This window comes from Clytia hemisphaerica, unplaced genomic scaffold (assembly GCF_902728285.1).
Source record: "Clytia hemisphaerica strain Z4C2 unplaced genomic scaffold, Clytia hemisphaerica genome assembly, whole genome shotgun sequence".
Classification (NCBI taxonomy): domain Eukaryota; kingdom Metazoa; phylum Cnidaria; class Hydrozoa; order Leptothecata; family Clytiidae; genus Clytia; species Clytia hemisphaerica.
The window spans coordinates 258,097-278,868 of record NW_027104149.1 but is presented as its reverse complement, the minus strand read 5'-3'; the positions used below and the strand labels follow the sequence as shown (position 1 = coordinate 278,868).

Below are 20,772 nucleotides of genomic sequence, written 5' to 3'. Positions count from 1 at the left end.
CATTTCCAGCCATTTCATTCGAAGATCAAGATGGGAAACAGCAACAGCACATCAACTACCCCTGAAGGTAATATCTCTTTTCAAATTCAGTTTTGTATTCATCTTGGCGCTGATTTTCTCCCTTACGATTTTTTATAGAAATCATTTTTCTGAAATTGTAAGAACTGAACTATTTTTGTATCGATAGAATGCTTAAATTTCTCTGAGTTGATTTCTTAAGCCGGACAATAACGTAACTTCAAATTAATTGCTTTTATTTCTTTTTTTTATTCAGCCGAAAACAAAACCTTCCGGCTCAAAGTAAGAAACGACACCAGCTCGGTAGCGGATGTGTTGGTAAAAGCGCATGATAACTTAGAGAAGACCAACTTAAAAAGAAAGCAGATTCCTCCAAAGACGATTGTTTCGATGCGTATGCCGACAACATTTCAAGTTATTTTTCATTTATCCACTATGTCAAAATTAAATACTGGCTAGGATTGAACTTTTGAGCCTTCGTCACGTGCTATATTCCTAGATACCAACTTTTTGACCGAAACGTTTTTGAAAGTCACGTTTACTATATTTTCAAAAAAGAGTGTTACGTGTACATTTATTTTCTTAATTTTTCATTAATTCGCTATGTCAAAATTCAGTACCGAATGTTCGGATTTTCAACTGCTGGTTTTAAAGCAGGAGCACAAAAAACACGTTCGAAAACTTTTAGTAACTGTCAATCACAAAATTAAGTGTCACGTTCAATTTTCTACATTGTTCATTCAAATAATGTTGCATTTTTCTTTTTAGCTTAATGTTGCATGTATAAAAGGTCAAGAGGCCACCAATGAGCAAATCATTTCCAGCCATTTCATTCGAAGATCAAGATGGGAAACAGCAACAGCACATCAACTACCCTTGAGGGTAATATTTCTTTTCAAATTCAGTTTTGTATTCATCTTGGCGCTGATTTTCTCGCTTACGATTTTTGAGAGAAATTATTTTTCTGAAATTGTAAGAACTGAACTATTTTTGTTTCGATAGAATGCTTAAATTTCTCTGAGTTGATTTCTTAAGCTGGACAATAACGTAACTTCAAATTAATTGCTTTTATTTCTTCTTTTTTTTCAGCCGAAATCAAAACCTTCCGGCTCAAAGTAAGAAACGACACCAGCTCGGTAGCAGATGTGTTGGTAAAAGCGCATGATAACTTAGAGAAGACCAACTTAAAAAGAAAGCGGATTCCTCAAAAGACGATTGTTTCGATGCGTATGCCGACAACATTTCAAGTTATTTTTCATTTATCCACTATGTCAAAATTAAATACTGGCTAGGATTGAACTTTTGAGCCTTCGTCGCGTGCTATATTCCTAGAAACCAACTTTTTGACCGAAACGTTTTTGAAAGTCACTTTAACTATATTTTCAAAAAAGAGTGTTCATTTATTTTCTTAATTTTTCATTTATCCGCTATGTCAAAATACATTACCAATGTTCGAATTTTCAACTGCTGGCTTTAAAGCAAGAGCACAAAAAACACGTTCAAAAGCTTTTAGTAACTGCCAATCACAAAAGTCACGTTCAATATTCTTCATTGTTCATTCAAATAATGTTGCATTTTTCTTTTTAGCTTAATGTTGCATGTATAAAAGGTCAAGAGGCCACCAATGAGCAAATCATTTCCAGCCATTTCATTCGAAGATCAAGATGGGAAACAGCAACAGCACATCAACTACCCTTGAGGGTAATATTTCTTTTCAAATTCAGTTTTGTATTCATCTTGGCGCTGATTTTCTCGCTTACGATTTTTTATAGAAATAATTTTTCTGAAATTGTAAGAACTGAACTATTTTTGTATCGATAGAATGCTTAAATTTCTCTGAGTTGATTTCTTAAGTCGGACAATAACGTAACTTCAAATTAATTGCTTTTATTTCTTTCTTTTTTTCAGCCGAAAACAAAACCTTCCGGCTCAAAGTAAGAAACAACACCAGCTCGGTAGCGTATGTGTTGGTAAAAGCGCATGATAACTTAGAGAAGACCAACTTAAAAAGAAAGCGGATTCCTCAAAAGACGATTGTTTCGATGCGTATGCCGACAACATTTCAAGTTATTTTTCATTTATCCACTATGTCAAAATTAAATACTGGCTAGGATTGAACTTTTGAGCCTTCGTCACGTGCTATATTCCTAGATACCAACTTTTTGACCGAAACGTTTTTGAAAGTCACGTTAACTATATTTTCAAAAAAGAGTGTTCATTTATTTTCTTAATTTTTCATTTATCCGCTATGTCAAAATACATTACCAATGTTCGAATTTTCAACTGCTGGCTTTAAAGCAAGAGCACAAAAAACACGTTCGAAAGCTTTTAGTAACTGCCATTATCAAAAGTCACGTTCAATTTTCTTCATTGTTCATTCAAATAATGTTGCATTTTTCTTTTTAGCTTAATGTTGCATGTATAAAAGGTCAAGAGGCCACCAATGAGCAAATCATTTCCAGCCATTTCATTCGAAGATCAAGATGGGAAACAGCAACAGCACATCAACTACCCTTGAGGGTAATATTTCTTTTCAAATTCAGTTTTGTATTCATCTTGGCGCTGATTTTCTCGCTTACGATTTTTTATAGAAATTATTTTTCTGAAATTGTAAGAACTGAACTATTTTTGTATCGATAGAATGCTTAAATTTCTCTGAGTTGATTTCTTAAGTCGGACAATAACGTAACTTCAAATTAATTGCTTTTATTTCTTTTTTTTTTCAGCCGAAAACAAAACCTTCCGGCTCAAAGTAAGAAACGACACCAGCTCGGTAGCGTATGTGTTGGTAAAAGCGCATGATAACTTAGAGAAGACCAACTTAAAAAGAAAGCGGATTCCTCAAAAGAACGATTGTTTCGATGCGTATGCCGACAACATTTCAAGTTATTTTTCATTTATCCACTATGTCAAAATTAAATACTGGCTAGGATTGAACTTTTGAGCCTTCGTCGCGTGCTATATTCCTAGAAACCAACTTTTTGACCGAAACGTTTTTGAAAGTCACGTTTACTATATTTTCAAAAAAGAGTGTTCATTTATTTTCTTAATTTTTCATTTATCCGCTATGTCAAAATACATTACCAATGTTCGAATTTTCAACTGCTGGCTTTAAAGCAAGAGCACAAAAAACACGTTCGAAAGCTTTTAGTAACTGCCAATCACAAAAGTCACGTTCAATTTTCTTCATTGTTCATTCAAATAATGTTGCATTTTTCTTTTTAGCTTAATGTTGCATGTATAAAAGGTCAAGAGGCCACCAATGAGCAAATCATTTCCAGCCATTTCATTCGAAGATCAAGATGGGAAACAGCAACAGCACATCAACTACCCTTGAGGGTAATATTTCTTTTCAAATTCAGTTTTGTATTCATCTTGGCGCTGATTTTCTCGCTTACAATTTTTTATAGAAATTATTTTTCTGAAATTGTAAGAACTGAACTATTTTTGTATCGATAGAATGCTTAAATTTCTCTGAGTTGATTTCTTAAGTCGGACAATAACGTAACTTCAAATTAATTGCTTTTATTTCTTTCTTTTTTTCAGCCGAAAACAAAACCTTCCGGCTCAAAGTAAGAAACGACACCAGCTCGGTAGCGTATGTGTTGGTAAAAGCGCATGATAACTTAGAGAAGACCAACTTAAAAAGAAAGCAGATTCCTCCAAAGAACAATTGTTTCGATGCGTATGCCGACAACATTTCAAGTTATTTTTCATTTATCCACTATGTCAAAATTAAATACTGGCTAGGATTGAACTTTTGAGCCTTCGTCACATGCTATATTCCTAGATACCAACTTTTTGACTGAAACGTTTTTGAAAGTCACGTTTACTATATTTTCAAAAAAGAGTGTTACGTGTACATTTATTTTCTTAATTTTTCATTAATTCGCTATGTCAAAATTCAGTACCGAATGTTCGGATTTTCAACTGCTGGCTTTTAAGCAGGAGCACAAAAAACACGTTCGAAAGCTTTTAGTAACTGTCAATCACAAAATTAAGTGTCACGTTCAATTTTCTTCATTGTTCATTCAAATAATGTTGCATTTTTCTTTTTAGCTTAATGTTGCATGTATAAAAGGTCAAGAGGCCACCAATGAGCAAATCATTTCCAGCCATTTCATTCGAAGATCAAGATGGGAAACAGCAACAGCACATCAACTACCCTTGAGGGTAATATTTCTTTTCAAATTCAGATTTGTATTCATCTTGGCACTGATTTTCTCGCTTACAATTTTTTATAGAAATTATTTTTCTGAAATTGTAAGAACTGAACTATTTTTGTATCGATAGAATGCTTAAATTTCTCTGAGTTGATTTCTTAAGCCGGACAATAACGTAACTTCAAATTAATTGCTTTTATTTCTTTTTTTTTATTCAGCCGAAAACAAAACCTTCCGGCTCAAAGTAAGAAACGACACCAGCTCGGTAGCGTATGTGTTGGTAAAAGCGCATGATAACTTAGAGAAGACCAACTTAAAAAGAAAGCAGATTCCTCCAAAGACGATTGTTTCGATGCGTATGCCGACAACATTTCAAGTTATTTTTCATTTATCCACTATGTCAAAATTAAATACTGGCTAGGATTGAACTTTTGAGCCTTCGTCACGTGCTATATTCCTAGATGCCAACTTTTGACTGAAACGTTTTTGAAAGTCACGTTTACTATATTTTCAAAAAGGAGTGTTACGTGTACATTTATTTTCTTAATTTTTCATTAATTCGCTATGTCAAAATTCAGTACCGAATGTTCGGATTTTCAACTGCTGGCTTTAAAGCAGGAGCACAAAAAACACGTTCGAAAGCTTTTAGTAACTGCCAATCACAAAAGTCACGTTCAATTTTCTTCATTGTTCATTCAAATAATGTTGCATTTTTCTTTTTAGCTTAATGTTGCATGTATAAAAGGTCAAGAGGCCACCAATGAGCAAATCATTTCCAGCCATTTCATTCGAAGATCAAGATGGGAAACAGCAACAGCACATCAACTACCCTTGAGGGTAATATTTCTTTTCAAATTCAGATTTGTATTCATCTTGGCGCTGATTTTCTCGCTTACGATTTTTTATAGAAATTATTTTTCTGAAATTGTAAGAACTGAACTATTTTTGTATCGATAGAATGCTTAAATTTCTCTGAGTTGATTTCTTAAGCCGGACAATAACGTAACTTCAAATTAATTGCTTTTATTTCTTCTTTTTTTTCAGCCGAAAACAAAACCTTCCGGCTCAAAGTAAGAAACGACACCAGCTCGGTAGCGGATGTGTTGGTAAAAGCGCATGATAACTTAGAGAAGACCAACTTAAAAAGAAAGCAGATTCCTCCAAAGACGATTGTTTCGATGCGTATGCCGACAACATTTCAAGTTATTTTTCATTTATCCACTATGTCAAAATTAAATACTGGCTAGGATTGAACTTTTGAGCCTTCGTCACGTGCTATATTCCTAGATACCAACTTTTTGACCGAAACGTTTTTGAAAGTCACGTTTACTATATTTTCAAAAAAGAGTGTTACGTGTACATTTATTTTCTTAATTTTTCATTAATTCGCTATGTCAAAATTCAGTACCGAATGTTCGGATTTTCAACTGCTGGCTTTAAAGCAGGAGCACAAAAAACACGTTCGAAAGCTTTTAGTAACTGTCAATCACAAAATTAAGTGTCACGTTCAATTTTCTTCATTGTTCATTCAAATAATGTTGCATTTTTCTTTTTAGCTTAATGTTGCATGTATAAAAGGTCAAGAGGCCACCAATGAGCAAATCATTTCCAGCCATTTCATTCGAAGATCAAGATGGGAAACAGCAACAGCACATCAACTACCCTTGAGGGTAATATTTCTTTTCAAATTCAGTTTTGTATTCATCTTGGCGCTGATTTTCTCGCTTACGATTTTTTAGAGAAATTATTTTTCTGAAATTGTAAGAACTGAACTATTTTTGTATCGATAGAATGCTTAAATTTCTCTGAGTTGATTTCTTAAGCCGGACAATAACGTAACTTCAAATTAATTGCTTTTATTTCTTTTTTTTTTCAGCCGAAAACAAACCTTCCGCTCAAAGTAAGAAACGACACCAGCTCGGTAGCGGATGTGTTGGTAAAAGCGCATGATAACTTAGAGAAGACCAACTTAAAAAGAAAGCAGATTCCTCCAAAGACGATTGTTTCGATGCGTATGCCGACAACATTTCAAGTTATTTTTCATTTATCCACTATGTCAAAATTAAATACTGGCTAGGATTGAACTTTTGAGCCTTCGTCACGTGCTATATTCCTAGATACCAACTTTTTGACCGAAACGTTTTTGAAAGTCACGTTTACTATATTTTCAAAAAGGAGTGTTACGTGTACATCTATTTTCTTAATTTCTCATTAATTCGCTATGTCAAAATTCAGTACCAAATGTTCGGATTTTCAACTGCTGATATAATTAGAGTAAACGTGACTTTCAAAACGTTCGGTCAAAAAGTTGTATCTAGGAATATAGCACGTTCAAGGCTCAAAAGTTCAATCCTAGCCAGTATTTAATTTTGACTAGTGGATAAATGCACATAAACTGAAATGTTGTCGGCATACGCATCGAAACAATCGTCTTTGGAGGAATCTGCTTTCTTTTTAAGTTGGTCTTCTCTAAGTTATCATGCGCTTTTACCAACACATCCGCTACCGAGCTGGTGTCGTTTCTTACTTTGAGCCGGAAGGTTTTTGTTTTCGGCTGAATAAAGTCACGTTTACTATTTTTTATTCAGCCGAAAACAAAAACCTTCCGGCTCAAAGTAAGAAACGACACCAGCTCGGTAGCGGATGTGTTGGTAAAAGCGCATGATAACTTAGAGAAGACCAACTTAAAAAGAAAGCAGATTCCTCCAAAGACGATTGTTTCGATGCGTATGCCGACAACATTTCAAGTTATTTTTCATTTATCCACTATGTCAAAATTAAATACTGGCTAGGATTGAACTTTTGAGCCTTCGTCACGTGCTATATTCCTAGATACCAACTTTTTGACCGAAACGTTTTTGAAAGTCACGTTTACTATATTTTCAAAAAAGAGTGTTACGTGTACATTTATTTTCTTAATTTTTCATTAATTCGCTATGTCAAAATTCAGTACCGAATGTTCGGATTTTCAACTGCTTTTAAAGCAGGAGCACAAAAAACACGTTCGAAAGCTTTTAGTAACTGTCAATCACAAAATTAAGTGTCACGTTCAATTTTCTTCATTGTTCATTCAAATAATGTTGCATTTTTTTTTTAGCTTAATGTTGCATGTATAAAAGGTCAAGAGGCCACCAATGAGCAAATCATTTCCAGCCATTTCATTCGAAGATCAAGATGGGAAACAGCAACAGCACATCAACTACCCTTGAGGGTAATATTTCTTTTCAAATTCAGTTTTGTATTCATCTTGGCGCTGATTTTCTCGCTTACGATTTTTTAGAGAAATTATTTTTCTGAAATTGTAAGAACTGAACTATTTTTGTATCGATAGAATGCTTAAATTTCTCTGAGTTGATTTCTTAAGCCGGACAATAACGTAACTTCAAATTAATTGCTTTTATTTCTTTTTTTTTTATTCAGCCGAAAACAAAACCTTCCGGCTCAAAGTAAGAAACGACACCAGCTCGGTAGCGGATGTGTTGGTAAAAGCGCATGATAACTTAGAGAAGACCAACTTAAAAAGAAAGCAGATTCCTCCAAAGACGATTGTTTCGATGCGTATGCCGACAACATTTCAAGTTATTTTTCATTTATCCACTATGTCAAAATTAAATACTGGCTAGGATTGAACTTTTGAGCCTTCGTCACGTGCTATATTCCTAGATACCAACTTTTTGACCGAAACGTTTTTGAAAGTCACGTTTACTATATTTTCAAAAAAGAGTGTTACGTGTACATTTATTTTCTTAATTTTTCATTAATTCGCTATGTCAAAATTCAGTACCGAATGTTCGGATTTTCAACTGCTGGCTTTAAAGCAGGAGCACAAAAAACACGTTCGAAAGCTTTTAGTAACTGGCAATCACAAAATTAAGTGTCACGTTCAATTTTCTTCATTGTTCATTCAAAAAATGTTGCGTTTTTTTTTTTAGCTTAATGTTGCATGTATAAAAGGTCAAGAGGCCACCAATGAGCAAATCATTTCCAGCCATTTCATTCGAAGATCAAGATGGGAAACAGCAACAGCACATCAACTACCCTTGAGGGTAATATTTCTTTTCAAACTCAGTTTTGTATTCATCTTGGCGCTGATTTTCTCGCTTACGATTTTTTTATAGAAATATTTTTTTTAAATTGTAAGAACTGAACTATTTTTGTATCGATAGAATGCTTAAATTTCTCTGAGTTGCTTTCTTAAGTCGGACCATAACGTAACTTCAAATTAATTGCTTTTATTTCTTTCTTTTTTTCAGCCGAAAACAAAACCTTCCGGCTCAAAGTAAGAAACGACACCAGCTCGGTAGCGTATGTGTTGGTAAAAGCGCATGATAAGTTAGAGAAGACCAACTTAAAAAGAAAGCAGATTCCTCCAAAGACGATTGTTTCGATGCGTATGCCGACAACATTTCAAGTTATTTTTCATTTATCCACTATGTCAAAATTAAATACTGGCTAGGATTGAACTTTTGAGCCCTCGTCACATGCTATATTCCTAGATACCAACTTTTTGACTGAAACGTTTTTGAAAGTCACGTTTACTATATTTTCTTTTCTTTTCAACTTAAAAAGAAAGCGGATTCCTCCAAAGACGATTGTTTCGATGCGTATGCCGACAACATTTCAAGTTATTTTTCATTTATCCACTATGTCAAAATTAAGTACTGGCTAGGATTGAACTTTTGAGCCTTCGTCACGTGCTATATTCCTAGATACCAACTTTTTGACCGAAACGTTTTTGAAAGTCACGTTTACTATATTTTCAAATAAGAGTGTTACGTGTACATTTATTTTCTTAATTTTTCATTAATTCGCTATGTCAAAATTCAGTACCGAATGTTCGGATTTTCAACTGCTGGCTTTAAAGCAAGAGCACAAAAAACACGTTCAAAGCTTTTAGTAACTGCCATCACAAAAGTCACGTTCAATTTTCTTCATTGTTCATTCAAATAATGTTGCATTTTTCTTTTTAGCTTAATGTTGCATGTATAAAAGGTCAAGAGGCCACCAATGAGCAAATCATTTCCAGCCATTTCATTCGAAGATCAAGATGGGAAACAGCAACAGCACATCAACTACCCTTGAGGGTAATATTTCTTTTCAAATTCAGTTTTGTATTCATCTTGGCGCTGATTTTCTCGCTTACGATTTTTTAGAGAAATTATTTTTCTGAAATTGTAAGAACTGAACTATTTTTGTATCGATAGAATGCTTAAATTTCTCTGAGTTGATTTCTTAAGCCGGACAATAACGTAACTTCAAATTAATTGCTTTTATTTCTTTTTTTTTATTCAGCCGAAAACAAAACCTTCCGGCTCAAAGTAAGAAACGACACCAGCTCGGTAGCGGATGTGTTGGTAAAAGCGCATGATAACTTAGAGAAGACCAACTTAAAAAGAAAGCAGATTCCTCCAAAGAACAATTGTTTCGATGCGTATGCCGACAACATTTCAAGTTATTTTTCATTTATCCACTATGTCAAAATTAAATACTGGCTAGGATTGAACTTTTGAGCCTTCGTCACGTGCTATATTCCTAGATACCAACTTTTTGACCGAAACGTTTTTGAAAGTCACGTTTACTATATTTTCAAAAAAGAGTGTTACGTTTACATTTATTTTCTTAATTTTTCATTAATTCGCTATGTCAAAATTCAGTACCGAATGTTCGGATTTTCAACTGCTGGCTTTAAAGCAGGAGCACAAAAAACACGTTCGAAAGCTTTTAGTAACTGCCAATCACAAAATTAAGTGTCACGTTCAATTTTCTTCATTGTTCATTCAAAAAATGTTGCGTTTTTTTTTTTAGCTTAATGTTGCATGTATAAAAGGTCAAGAGGCCACCAATGAGCAAATCATTTCCAGCCATTTCATTCGAAGATCAAGATGGGAAACAGCAACAGCACATCAACTACCCTTGAGGGTAATATTTCTTTTCAAATTCAGTTTTGTATTCATCTTGGCGCTGATTTTCTCGCTTACGATTTTTTATAGAAATTATTTTTCTGAAATTGTAAGAACTGAACTATTTTTGTATCGATAGAATGCTTAAATTTCTCTGAGTTGCTTTCTTAAGTCGGACCATAACGTAACTTCAAATTAATTGCTTTTTATTTCTTCTTTTTTTCAGCCGAAAACAAAACCTTCCGGCTCAAAGTAAGAAACGACACCAGCTCGGTAGCGTATGTGTTGGTAAAAGCGCATGATAAGTTAGAGAAGACCAACTTAAAAAGAAAGCAGATTCCTCCAAAGACGATTGTTTCGATGCGTATGCCGACAACATTTCAAGTTATTTTTCATTTATCCACTATGTCAAAATTAATACTGGCTAGAATTGACTTTTGAGCCCTCGTCACATGCTATATTCCTAGATACCAACTTTTTGACTGAAACGTTTTTGAAAGTCACGTTTACTATATTTTCTTTTCTTTTCAACTTAAAAAGAAAGCGGATTCCTCCAAAGACGATTGTTTCGATGCGTATGCCGACAACATTTCAAGTTATTTTTCATTTATCCACTATGTCAAAATTAAGTACTGGCTAGGATTGAACTTTTGAGCCTTCGTCACGTGCTATATTCCTAGATACCAACTTTTTGACCGAAACGTTTTTGAAAGTCACGTTTACTATATTTTCAAATAAGAGTGTTACGTGTACATTTATTTTCTTAATTTTTCATTAATTCGCTATGTCAAAATTCAGTACCGAATGTTCGGATTTTCAACTGCTGGCTTTAAAGCAAGAGCACAAAAAACACGTTCAAAAGCTTTTAGTAACTGCCATTCACAAAAGTCACGTTCAATTTTCTTCATTGTTCATTCAAATAATGTTGCATTTTTCTTTTTAGCTTAATGTTGCATGTATAAAAGGTCAAGAGGCCACCAATGAGCAAATCATTTCCAGCCATTTCATTCGAAGATCAAGATGGGAAACAGCAACAGCACATCAACTACCCTTGAGGGTAATATTTCTTTTCAAATTCAGATTTGTATTCATCTTGGCGCTGATTTTCTCGCTTACGATTTTTTATAGAAATTATTTTTCTGAAATTGTAAGAACTGAACTATTTTTGTATCGATAGAATGCTTAAATTTCTCTGAGTTGATTTCTTAAGCCGGACAATAACGTAACTTCAAATTAATTGCTTTTATTTCTTCTTTTTTTTCAGTCAAAATCAAAACCTTCCGGCTCAAAGTGAGAAACGACACCAGCTTGGAAGCAGATGTGTTGGTAAAAGCGCATGATAACTTAGAGAAGACCAACTTAAAAAGAAAGCGGATTCCTCAAAAGACGATTGTTTCGATGCGTATGCCGACAACATTTCAAGTTATTTTTCATTTATCCACTATGTCAAAATTAAATACTGGCTAGGATTGAACTTTTGAGCCTTCGTCACGTGCTATATTCCTAGAAACCAACTTTTTGACCGAAACGTTTTTGAAAGTCACGTTTACTATATTTTCAAAAAAGAGTGTTCATTTATTTTCTTAATTTTTCATTTATCCGCTATGTCAAAATACATTACCAATGTTCGAATTTTCAACTGCTGGCTTTAAAGCAAGAGCACAAAAAACACTAACACGTTCGAAGCTTTTAGTAACTGTCAATCACAAAATTAAGTGTCACGTTCAATTTTCTTCATTGTTCATTCAAATAATGTTGCATTTTTCTTTTTAGCTTAATGTTGCATGTATAAAAGGTCAAGAGGCCACCAATGAGCAAATCATTTCCAGCCATTTCATTCGAAGATCAAGATGGGAAACAGCAACAGCACATCAACTACCCTTGAGGGTAATATTTCTTTTCAAATTCAGATTTGTATTCATCTTGGCGCTGATTTTCTCGCTTACGATTTTTTAGAGAAATTATTTTTCTGAAATTGTAAGAACTGAACTATTTTTGTATCGATAGAATGCTTAAATTTCTCTGAGTTGATTTCTTAAGCCGGACAATAACGTAACTTCAAATTAATTGCTTTTATTTCTTTTTTTTTATTCAGCCGAAAACAAAACCTTCCGGCTCAAAGTAAGAAACGACACCAGCTCGGTAGCGGATGTGTTGGTAAAAGCGCATGATAACTTAGAGAAGACCAACTTAAAAAGAAAGCAGATTCCTCCAAAGACGATTGTTTCGATGCGTATGCCGACAACATTTCAAGTTATTTTTCATTTATCCACTATGTCAAAATTAAATACTGGCTAGGATTGAACTTTTGAGCCTTCGTCACATGCTATATTCCTAGATACCAACTTTTTGACTGAAACGTTTTTGAAAGTCACGTTTACTATATTTTCAAAAAAGAGTGTTACGTGTACATTTATTTTCTTAATTTTTCATTAATTCGCTATGTCAAAATTCAGTACCGAATGTTCGGATTTTCAACTGCTGGCTTTAAAGCAGGAGCACAAAAAACACGTTCGAAAGCTTTTAGTAACTGTCAATCACAAAATTAAGTGTCACGTTCAATTTTCTTCATTGTTCATTCAAATAATGTTGCATTTTTCTTTTTAGCTTAATGTTGCATGTATAAAAGGTCAAGAGGCCACCAATGAGCAAATCATTTCCAGCCATTTCATTCGAAGATCAAGATGGGAAACAGCAACAGCACATCAACTACCCTTGAGGGTAATATTTCTTTTCAAATTCAGTTTTGTATTCATCTTGGCGCTGATTTTCTCGCTTACGATTTTTCATAGAAATTATTTTTCTGAAATTGTAAGAACTGATCTATTTTTGTATCGATAGAATGCTTAAATTTCTCTGAGTTGATTTCTTAAGCCGGACAATAACGTAACTTCAAATTAATTTTTATACGGAATACGGTTATACAGAATACGGTTTAGGGCCCGTTCAGGTCCTCTCTAAACCGATCTTATTTTACAAAATATCTTTTTTAAATATAGTCCTCCTTGAGGACTTCCTCGCACTCTCCATTTGTAATCGCTCTGCGGCATTACTCGATTTCTCTCGTTTGCTTAACTTCTCCATTCTTTTACTTCAAACTGCTTTAATTCTCTGAAGTTTCGCATAAATTTGTGTTTTACATGACCGTCATTAAATTCAATTTTGATTGGTCGTGTACGATTTGTTGCTTTACCAATACGGGAGACGTAAGTTGGCTCTGTGTTTATTTTAACGTCGTCGTTTAGGAGTTCGCTTACGAAATCATTGTCATCTCTATTGCCATTCTCTTCCACTCTATGGATGATGATGTTAGCTTCCCTTGATTACTTTCTCTGTTCTTCCATTTGTTCTTCGACTTTTTCGCTGCGAAGTATTTGTTTCATGCTGGATATATTTAACTCGTCATTGATTTTCGTAATTTCGCAAGACTTTTCTTTGAATTTCTTTTCGTTTTGTTATCGTTATGTTCCGCATTCATTGTCTCTTCGATTTTAGTTGTAAGTTTAGTTTCCAGCGCTAAAAATTGAGCTTGAATTGTATCGGCAACATGGTTCCTTTCTTTAACATGTCCCTGACATTTAGCTTGTAATTCTTTAACTGCAACATTCAACTTCCTTTCATTCTCGTTTTTCACCTTGATAATATTTTCGCACGCTTCAATTTCTTTACGGCTATGTGTACAGCTTTTGATTTTGATGGTCCAAGATTTTTCGGTGTAGCTCTTGATCGATGGAACAGCAATTTATGCATTGGTATTTTCGATAGCCTTTTTTCAGGAACATTTGTATTTGGTAAGATGGTAGTCCTGTGCATGCATAATGCAGTGTTCGTTGACATTTATGACATTCTAATCTCATTTTTTCGTCATCTTTTATGCAATTTTGTTCTATCCATCGATTTACAACATTTTCGATTTCATCTCTTGTTGAAATTCTGCTAGGTGATACCGTATTTTGTTGAAATTTGGTCGGTTTTTTTCATGTTTTTGTATTTTATTAAAAAAACGAAGAGCGCGATTGATTGCTTTTATTTCTTTTTTTTTTCCGTCGAAATCAAAACCTTCTGGCTCAAAGTAAGAAACGACACCAGCTTGGTAGCGGATGTGTTGGTAAAAGTGCATGATAATTTAGAGAAGACCAACTTAAAAAGAAAGCGGATTCCTCCAAAGACGATTGATTCGATGCGTATGCCGAAAACGTTTCAAGTTATTTTTCATTTATCCACTATGTCAAAATTAAATACTGGCTAGGATTGAACTTTCGAGCCTTCGTCACGTGCTATATTCCTAGATACCAATTTTTTGACCGAAACGTTTTTGAAAGTCACGTTTACTATATTTTCAAAAAAGAGTGTTACGTGTACATTTATTTTCTTAATTTTTCATTTATCCGCTATGTCAAAATACAGTACCGAATGTTCGAATTTTCAACTGCTGACTTTAAAGCGAGAGCACAAAAAACACGTTTGAAAGCTTTTAGTAACTGCCAATCACAAAATTAAGTGTCACGTTCAATTTTCTTCATTGTTCATTCAAGTAATGTTGCATTTTTCTTTTTAGCTTAATGTTGCATGTATAAAAGGTCAAGAGGCCACCAATGAGCAAATCATTTCCAGCCATTTCATTCGAAGATCAAGATGGGAAACAGCAACAGCACATCAACTACCCTTGAGGGTAATGTTTTGTATTCATCTTGGCGCTGATTTTCTCGCTTACGATTTTTTATAGAAATTATTTTTCTGAAATTGTAAGAACTGAACTATTTTTGTATCGATAGAATGCTTAAATTTCTCTGAGTTGATTTCTTAAGTCGGACAATAACGTAACTTCAAATTAATTGCTTTTATTTCTTTTTTTTTTCCGTCGAAATCAAAACCTTCTGGCTCAAAGTAAGAAACGACACCAGCTTGGTAGCGGATGTGTTGGTAAAAGTGCATGATAATTTAGAGAAGACCAACTTAAAAAGAAAGCGGATTCCTCCAAAGACGATTGATTCGATGCGTATGCCGAAAACGTTTCAAGTTATTTTTAATTTATCCACTATGTCAAAATTAAATACTGGCTAGGATTGAACTTTCGAGCCTTCGTCACGTGCTATATTCCTAGATACCAATTTTTTGACTGAAACGTTTTTGAAAGTCACGTTTACTATATTTTCAAAAAAGAGTGTTACGTGTACATTTATTTTCTTAATTTTTCATTTATCCGCTATGTCAAAATACAGTACCAATGTTCGAATTTTCAACTGCTGACTTTAAAGCGAGAGCACAAAAAACACGTTCGAAAGCTTTTAGTAACTGCCAATCACAAAATTAAGTGTCACGTTCAATTTTCTTCATTGTTCATTCAAATAATGTTGCATTTTTCTTTTTAGCTTAATGTTGCATGTATAAAAGGTCAAGAGGCCGCCAATGAGCAAATCATTTCCAGCCATTTCATTCGAAGATCAAGATGGGAAACAGCAACAGCACATCAACTACCACAGGAAAAATTAATAGATCACAAGCTTTGTGAAATGTCGTTTCCAGATTTGGGAATAGGTGGGTTTTCCAAACTAATCACAAGGTTGGGATTCCTGCAACTCTTCACAAGGTTGTCAAATGCAATTTCACAAACTTTAAATCTGGATGCGGATATTCGGATACCCTGGTTGGGAATTTCAATTCCTGGAGCTTGTGAGTCACAGTTTCACAATCCAAAAATGATAAAAACCTAACCGATTTATTTTTGTCCAGACCTTTTGTTTGCCTAGATTGACGCTGGGAACCAGCAAAAACGGGTCCAGATGTTACGTTTGCCAAACTTTGTGAAACATCATTTCCCAATAAAATATTACGGTTTCCCCCATATTTGGAACTGTGTTTGAATTAGGGTATGGTCGAAAATGGATCTGGATTTAACTTTTCCCAAACTTTGTATCAAAGCACTTCCCAATGTTGAACTTAGCTTATCCAAACTTGTCCCGAAACTGTTTAAATTAAGGAATGGTCGAAAATGGATCTAGATATTACTTTTCCCAAACTTTGTAAGAAAGCACTTCCCAATGCAGAACTTAGCTTGTCCAAACTTGCCCTGAAACTGTTTAAATTAGGGAATGGTCGAAAATGGTTCTAGATTTTACTCTTCCCAAACTTTGTAAAAAAGCACTTCCCCATGTAGAACTATTAGCTTGTCCAAAATTGTCCTTAAACTGGCTAAATTAGGAAATGGTCGAAAATGGATCTGGGTTCTACTTTAAAGCACGTTTGAAATGAATGTGAATATAGGGTTCTTGCTTGTTTCTATAATATCTAAAATACAATTATATTGAAGAACGATTTTATCAAAATAAAGTAACAAATACACCAATTTTAATACATGTCCAGAAAATATATGGTGTTTACATAGATTTAAAATTTCTAACGACATCCACAGAGAACCTTTAGGAAAAGATGAATAGCTTCTGTAGTTCAGTATCAGTTGATCGTTCAGCAACTGACATAACTTCCATTGTGTTTGTCAGTCAGTCAGTCAGTTCATCTGGATTTGCAATTTTTAAGCACAGCTCTCTCTGTAAGTCGTACTTCATCTCAGTCATCTTGTCGATTTTTACATTATCTTCAGTCAATACCATTAGCTAGTAATTTGATAATTAGCTAGCAATTTGTATAATTCTCATAAAGGAACTTCAAATATCGATACAACCAAATTTCTTTTTCCAACCAAGATATTGCGAGCCAATGATGTCGTTTTGGGGTCTTTCTTTATTTCCATAATAGTAATTTGCTGAAATTTTTAAGGTAATATTATCTAATCTAAAGAGCAATATAAAAATTAATGGTAAAAATGAAACTTATTTCAAATTTATTCTATCAAAAAAACTCCCATCCATGCTGTTACCCTGCTCAACTAAAAATACAAAAGACAGCAGACTAACAAAAATATTGTATTGAAAAAAATATCAACGAATAATGAACAGAATTTGAAAATCTAGCAATGATAGCTGATGGGACAAATTCATTTTGAATCTGAAAAGCTGATTGGAGTAGATTTTCATTACGTAATCGAAAATTTATTTCTTCATATATTTTTCTTATGAAAATCTTATGAAATGAAATTTTGCTATCAAATTTGGTATGGAAAAATTTCTTTTTTAATTTTAAAATCCATAAAATTGAAATCAAAGTAATAAAATTTACCGATAAAGAATTTGTCTTTCCATTGTTTCCTTTGCAATAGAAATGTGTAAATCACACACAAGTATTTTTCACACCTCTACACCTTTCCCACACATATAAGTATTGAAGAGAAAAATTTGATTTCTTTCGCGTTGATTTTGTCCGTTATTCCATGTTTGCAAATTTCCTTATATGGAAGACTTTTTCATAGTTTTACAGTATTTTTGATAGCGCGAAAATTCGTTTTCTTTCAAAACTTAAAAAATATCGAGGAATCAAGCAAGAAATAAAGTGCAAGATACTGCTGATACTTGCAAAAAGCAACACTTCAACTCAACAAAGTAATTCAACTTGTAATTTATCAAACAAATCCAAGCATTTATATTGTTTTGTAGCTGAAAATAGTATAGGTTGGTGGGCTAGTCTGTCACTTATACGACTTGTACAAAACAATTGACATATGCAGCCGGCGGAGAGTTTTTTTAGAAATATGTGTTCTTATCTTCTAGGAGACCGCATGTTATGAACTTCGATTTTCTTATACAAATGACGTGTTCTGATTTCTAGAAAACCTTTATCGCACTATTTGTCTCCCTAAACTGTATCAAAGAGTGTATTGACACAGGAACAAATCGAAAAGACCAACTTAATTTAATCAAATAAATTTTTCTATGAAAAATATAAACATCTCCCTTAAGTAAACCATTTTCATTTTTTTGGGATGTTATCATCAATCACAGATCAGACCCTGTATTTGCTTACAAGTATTCATATGGAACGGCTGGAGGTCTGAGAATATTGGTCTCCATGTAAACAATAAGATACTTCTCTCTGTCAATTTATGTTCAAATTCTTGAATTAATGATTTTTTGTTTTAGATCATTACACTGCGTGTTGCAAGAAAAATGGGAATAGAAGTAACAATAAAGCAAAACGCCCAGTAGAAGATTTTTTCAACAACCCAAGAAAGAAAGAAAAACGTTCTGGAGTCGGAGAGGTCGTGGAAGTTGATTTGACAGATGAATTTCAAAATCCCGATGCTGATTTTGCAGACCCCGATGACCGTCACTTAGAGTAAAACATTTTATTTACTTAATCTATATTTTATATTGAGAGAAAGTAAGATCTTATTAAAAAACAAACCCACTGGTATTTTTAATAATTGATATATGACACGTTGTGGTTGTTATCCCTATTCGACACGAGTTTTCTTACATTGCATAAAAATGTCGGGAAGGGGTTGAGAACTCCCTAGCATAAAATCTTTCAAAGTTTATGGCGGAAAAGATATCAGATTTTTTAAATCTTTAGCATATACAACGTTTTTTTTACCTTGTGAAACTTGGGTGTTTTTCTAAAATTACTGACATCACCAAATTTGAATGGGTTGAATAAAATATTTCTTTTTTGAAAAATCATCTCAATGAAAGTTAGGAAAAGTCCTTAAAACTCAAGAAAATAGCAGCAAGTCAAAGCCGTAAAAATTAATTTTTTGTTTCAGGGTAATGTTTTTGTCTCCCCTCACGAAGCGAATAGGGTTGAATCTAGATAGGGTTGAACCTGCATAGGGTGCATGCTCGTAATAGTAAATAATGATTATAATTAATTTACTACACGTTTTCACAATCAACCCAATTTCGGTACAGTTCTACGGTAGGCGAGGAATTTCAGGATTTCAACCTACAAGTTGTTTAACAACGTTACATGATTTTTTGCTTTCTACCTCATTTCATGCCTAGAATATTTCAATTAGTTACTAAGTATAAGATACCGGCAATACAAATTTTGATTCTAAATGATGTGAAAAAGGACAGGTTCAGATATTATTTGTTTAGTTGTTTTTTGGTCCATGCTTAGTTTCAGGCTAACGTCGCCAAGCTAAGTTGCCTGATTTTTATGATTTAGATCCCCAGCGACGACGAACCTGAAGAATCGCCCGATTCACCGTCTGATTTCGAGGAAAATGAGAATGAAGTTGAGTCTTGTGATGATCCTATTATTGACATTGTAGAAATCAGTTCTTTGTCCGAAGAGGAAGAAAACAAATGGAGACAATTCTGTGTTAGATTGGAAGATGCCGATGAGGTAGCCAAAAAACTGAATCAGTTGATCAGGGATGGGAAAATTGATAAAAATCGGATTTCTTATAAATATTTGACTGATGTTGTGAACTGTTTCTATGAACCAAACCATGTATATCATCCCGAAGTGATAGAGTTTTTCAACAGCATTTCATACCTTGGGGGTAGAAGTACATTTCATTTTGTCCGTGGTCCGATGTCATATGGTCAAGGTCTAGTAATAGAGACCCTGATAACTTGAAAATGAACTTAGGCGGACCCTCCCTATCCACATGTTTAAAAACATGGTACACTACTCATTCAGGCGTACTAAAAAATCTCAGTTCCATTCAGTTAAGACTAATCAGTGATGGAAAAGGCGAAGATGAAATTAAGCCTATTGTTGAAAATGAATGTTATTGTGTACCCAGTATGCTATGGTACCGCATTAAAACCATCCGTCGAGTATGACTCGTTATCAAAAACCAATGTTTGATTAACTGTTCAAGTTGATCACGAGTTTGTTAAATTAAACAATCCTCCGGACCCAGAATTATTGAAGGATCTGATCGTTACTGAGGCAGTCGTAGGCTTGTTAACTACCCTTGTCAACAAGAACTCGTTACCCGTTTTAGTGGAATATGTCTAAATCAGGAAAAACAGGTGTAAATCTTACCGACCAAATTACCAAGCATGTTAAGATTCTGCAGATGTGTGAAGCTTGCACCAATGGAACGAACTAATTCTAAGAGACTCGTCTTTATGTAAATCATATTGCAAGTATATACAGTATACCCGAAAAACCTGAAAGAAACCTGATGAAACCTGATGAAGTTCTGAAAATAGAACGAAATATCGTAAAAAACAAACTGTGTTGATTTTACTTTTTTGTTCACGTATACCCGAAATGTATCGAGGATGGTCATGACAGTATTCATCCAGCATTCCATGCTTGCAAAATTGTCTGGAGAATGGTATCAAATGCATAAAAGGAGCAGTATTGGTTCTGACAGCTGATTCCTCAAAGATAAAATAGAAAATAAAACAATAGACACTGATCTGTCACTACTCGTACCTCTACCCGATCCACCACATGTTGGAAAGAGCTTAAAGGCATCTTTCAGTAACTGGTACTTGAAACTTTTAAATGAAAGAGGTTGTCTTTCCTTTCTGCATACACTCAGAAACAAAGCTAGTAAAGAGGAAATGAACAAAATGAGAAAGCTTTTACCAAAAAACGATTACTTTAATGGGATAAACTTTCGCGGGGATTAAATTTCGCGGATTTCGCGGATTTGGGTGTTATTCGCGAAATTAAATCCCAATGGAAATTTGGAAGGGCCTCATCCGCGAAATATTTCTAATCAAAACTCAAAATATGTCATATAAATACTTTTTGGTTACTTACTTTGGAATGGTTACTTGCATCAAAGAAGCGCTAATAATGTGTATTTCAACAACCAAAATGCATGATTT

The 20,772-nt window shown here is 34.0% G+C and overlaps 3 protein-coding genes and 6 long non-coding RNA genes across 15 annotated transcripts; all 9 read left to right on the top strand.

Moving 5' to 3' along the window:
* Positions 1-279: 279 nt before the first annotated feature.
* LOC136814000 (uncharacterized) lies at positions 280-1,964 on the top strand. Of its 2 annotated transcripts, none has more exons than XM_067070504.1 (5): positions 280-412; positions 787-900; positions 1,108-1,265; positions 1,606-1,719; positions 1,927-1,964. In XM_067070504.1, the coding sequence occupies exons 2-5, from the start codon at positions 864-866 to the stop codon at positions 1,954-1,956; spliced, it is 339 nt and encodes a 112-aa protein (XP_066926605.1). In that variant the 5' UTR covers positions 280-412; positions 787-863; the 3' UTR covers positions 1,957-1,964. The 2 variants fall into 2 exon arrangements, with proteins under 2 accessions (XP_066926605.1, XP_066926604.1); XM_067070503.1 differs by having other exon boundaries at positions 280-432.
* Positions 1,965-1,971: 7 nt separating this feature from the next.
* LOC136813998 (uncharacterized) lies at positions 1,972-2,853 on the top strand. Its single transcript, XR_010847586.1, has 3 exons — positions 1,972-2,084; positions 2,425-2,538; positions 2,745-2,853. It is a non-coding gene; the product is annotated as an uncharacterized lncRNA (long non-coding RNA).
* A 14-nt stretch (positions 2,854-2,867) lies between these two features.
* Positions 2,868-3,676, top strand: LOC136813997 (uncharacterized). Its single transcript, XR_010847585.1, has 3 exons — positions 2,868-2,903; positions 3,244-3,357; positions 3,565-3,676. It is a non-coding gene; the product is annotated as an uncharacterized lncRNA (long non-coding RNA).
* A 14-nt stretch (positions 3,677-3,690) lies between these two features.
* LOC136813996 (uncharacterized) lies at positions 3,691-5,845 on the top strand. 4 transcript variants are annotated; one of them, XR_010847584.1, is made up of 6 exons: positions 3,691-3,723; positions 4,078-4,191; positions 4,400-4,537; positions 4,905-5,018; positions 5,226-5,383; positions 5,738-5,845. XR_010847584.1 is itself a non-coding variant. In XM_067070502.1 (5 exons), the coding sequence occupies exons 2-5, from the start codon at positions 4,155-4,157 to the stop codon at positions 5,253-5,255; spliced, it is 339 nt and encodes a 112-aa protein (XP_066926603.1). In that variant the 5' UTR covers positions 3,691-3,723; positions 4,078-4,154; the 3' UTR covers positions 5,256-5,435. The 4 variants fall into 4 exon arrangements, 1 of the variants encoding a protein (XP_066926603.1); XR_010847583.1 differs by having other exon boundaries at positions 4,400-4,557; positions 5,226-5,363; XR_010847582.1 differs by having other exon boundaries at positions 4,400-4,557.
* Positions 5,846-6,790: 945 nt separating this feature from the next.
* On the top strand, positions 6,791-8,501 carry LOC136813988 (uncharacterized). Of its 3 annotated transcripts, none has more exons than XR_010847579.1 (5): positions 6,791-6,928; positions 7,279-7,392; positions 7,602-7,739; positions 8,114-8,227; positions 8,435-8,501. XR_010847579.1 is itself a non-coding variant. In XM_067070495.1 (5 exons), the coding sequence occupies exons 2-5, from the start codon at positions 7,356-7,358 to the stop codon at positions 8,462-8,464; spliced, it is 339 nt and encodes a 112-aa protein (XP_066926596.1). In that variant the 5' UTR covers positions 6,791-6,908; positions 7,279-7,355; the 3' UTR covers positions 8,465-8,501. The 3 variants fall into 3 exon arrangements, 2 of the variants coding, with proteins under 2 accessions (XP_066926596.1, XP_066926595.1); XM_067070495.1 differs by having other exon boundaries at positions 6,791-6,908; positions 7,602-7,759; XM_067070494.1 differs by having other exon boundaries at positions 7,602-7,759.
* A 242-nt stretch (positions 8,502-8,743) lies between these two features.
* On the top strand, positions 8,744-9,584 carry LOC136813987 (uncharacterized). The gene is made up of 3 exons (XR_010847578.1): positions 8,744-8,805; positions 9,152-9,265; positions 9,474-9,584. It is a non-coding gene; the product is annotated as an uncharacterized lncRNA (long non-coding RNA).
* A 15-nt stretch (positions 9,585-9,599) lies between these two features.
* LOC136813986 (uncharacterized) lies at positions 9,600-10,374 on the top strand. The gene is made up of 3 exons (XR_010847577.1): positions 9,600-9,632; positions 9,987-10,100; positions 10,308-10,374. It is a non-coding gene; the product is annotated as an uncharacterized lncRNA (long non-coding RNA).
* A 1,037-nt stretch (positions 10,375-11,411) lies between these two features.
* Positions 11,412-12,796, top strand: LOC136813985 (uncharacterized). The gene is made up of 4 exons (XR_010847576.1): positions 11,412-11,503; positions 11,855-11,968; positions 12,177-12,334; positions 12,689-12,796. It is a non-coding gene; the product is annotated as an uncharacterized lncRNA (long non-coding RNA).
* Positions 12,797-15,007: 2,211 nt separating this feature from the next.
* On the top strand, positions 15,008-15,616 carry LOC136813984 (uncharacterized). Its single transcript, XR_010847575.1, has 2 exons — positions 15,008-15,080; positions 15,454-15,616. It is a non-coding gene; the product is annotated as an uncharacterized lncRNA (long non-coding RNA).
* Positions 15,617-20,772: the final 5,156 nt, after the last annotated feature.

What these genes read in the sequence shown, in the direction of transcription:
- LOC136813996 (XM_067070502.1), top strand. Translation starts at nt 4,155, where the DNA reads ATGGGAAACAGCAACAGCACATCAACTACCCTTGAGG. An exon ending in CACATCAACTACCCTTGAGG is followed by an intron (nt 4,192 to 4,399) that starts GTAATATTTCTT and finishes TTTTTTATTCAG; the next exon opens with CCGAAAACAAAACCTTCCGG. An exon ending in CACATCAACTACCCTTGAGG is followed by an intron (nt 5,019 to 5,225) that starts GTAATATTTCTT and finishes CTTTTTTTTCAG; the next exon opens with CCGAAAACAAAACCTTCCGG.
- LOC136814000 (XM_067070504.1), top strand. Translation starts at nt 864, where the DNA reads ATGGGAAACAGCAACAGCACATCAACTACCCTTGAGG. An exon ending in CACATCAACTACCCTTGAGG is followed by an intron (nt 901 to 1,107) that starts GTAATATTTCTT and finishes CTTTTTTTTCAG; the next exon opens with CCGAAATCAAAACCTTCCGG. An exon ending in GTATGCCGACAACATTTCAA is followed by an intron (nt 1,266 to 1,605) that starts GTTATTTTTCAT and finishes TTTTCTTTTTAG; the next exon opens with CTTAATGTTGCATGTATAAA.
- LOC136813988 (XM_067070495.1), top strand. Translation starts at nt 7,356, where the DNA reads ATGGGAAACAGCAACAGCACATCAACTACCCTTGAGG. An exon ending in CACATCAACTACCCTTGAGG is followed by an intron (nt 7,393 to 7,601) that starts GTAATATTTCTT and finishes TTTTTTATTCAG; the next exon opens with CCGAAAACAAAACCTTCCGG. An exon ending in GTATGCCGACAACATTTCAA is followed by an intron (nt 7,760 to 8,113) that starts GTTATTTTTCAT and finishes TTTTTTTTTTAG; the next exon opens with CTTAATGTTGCATGTATAAA.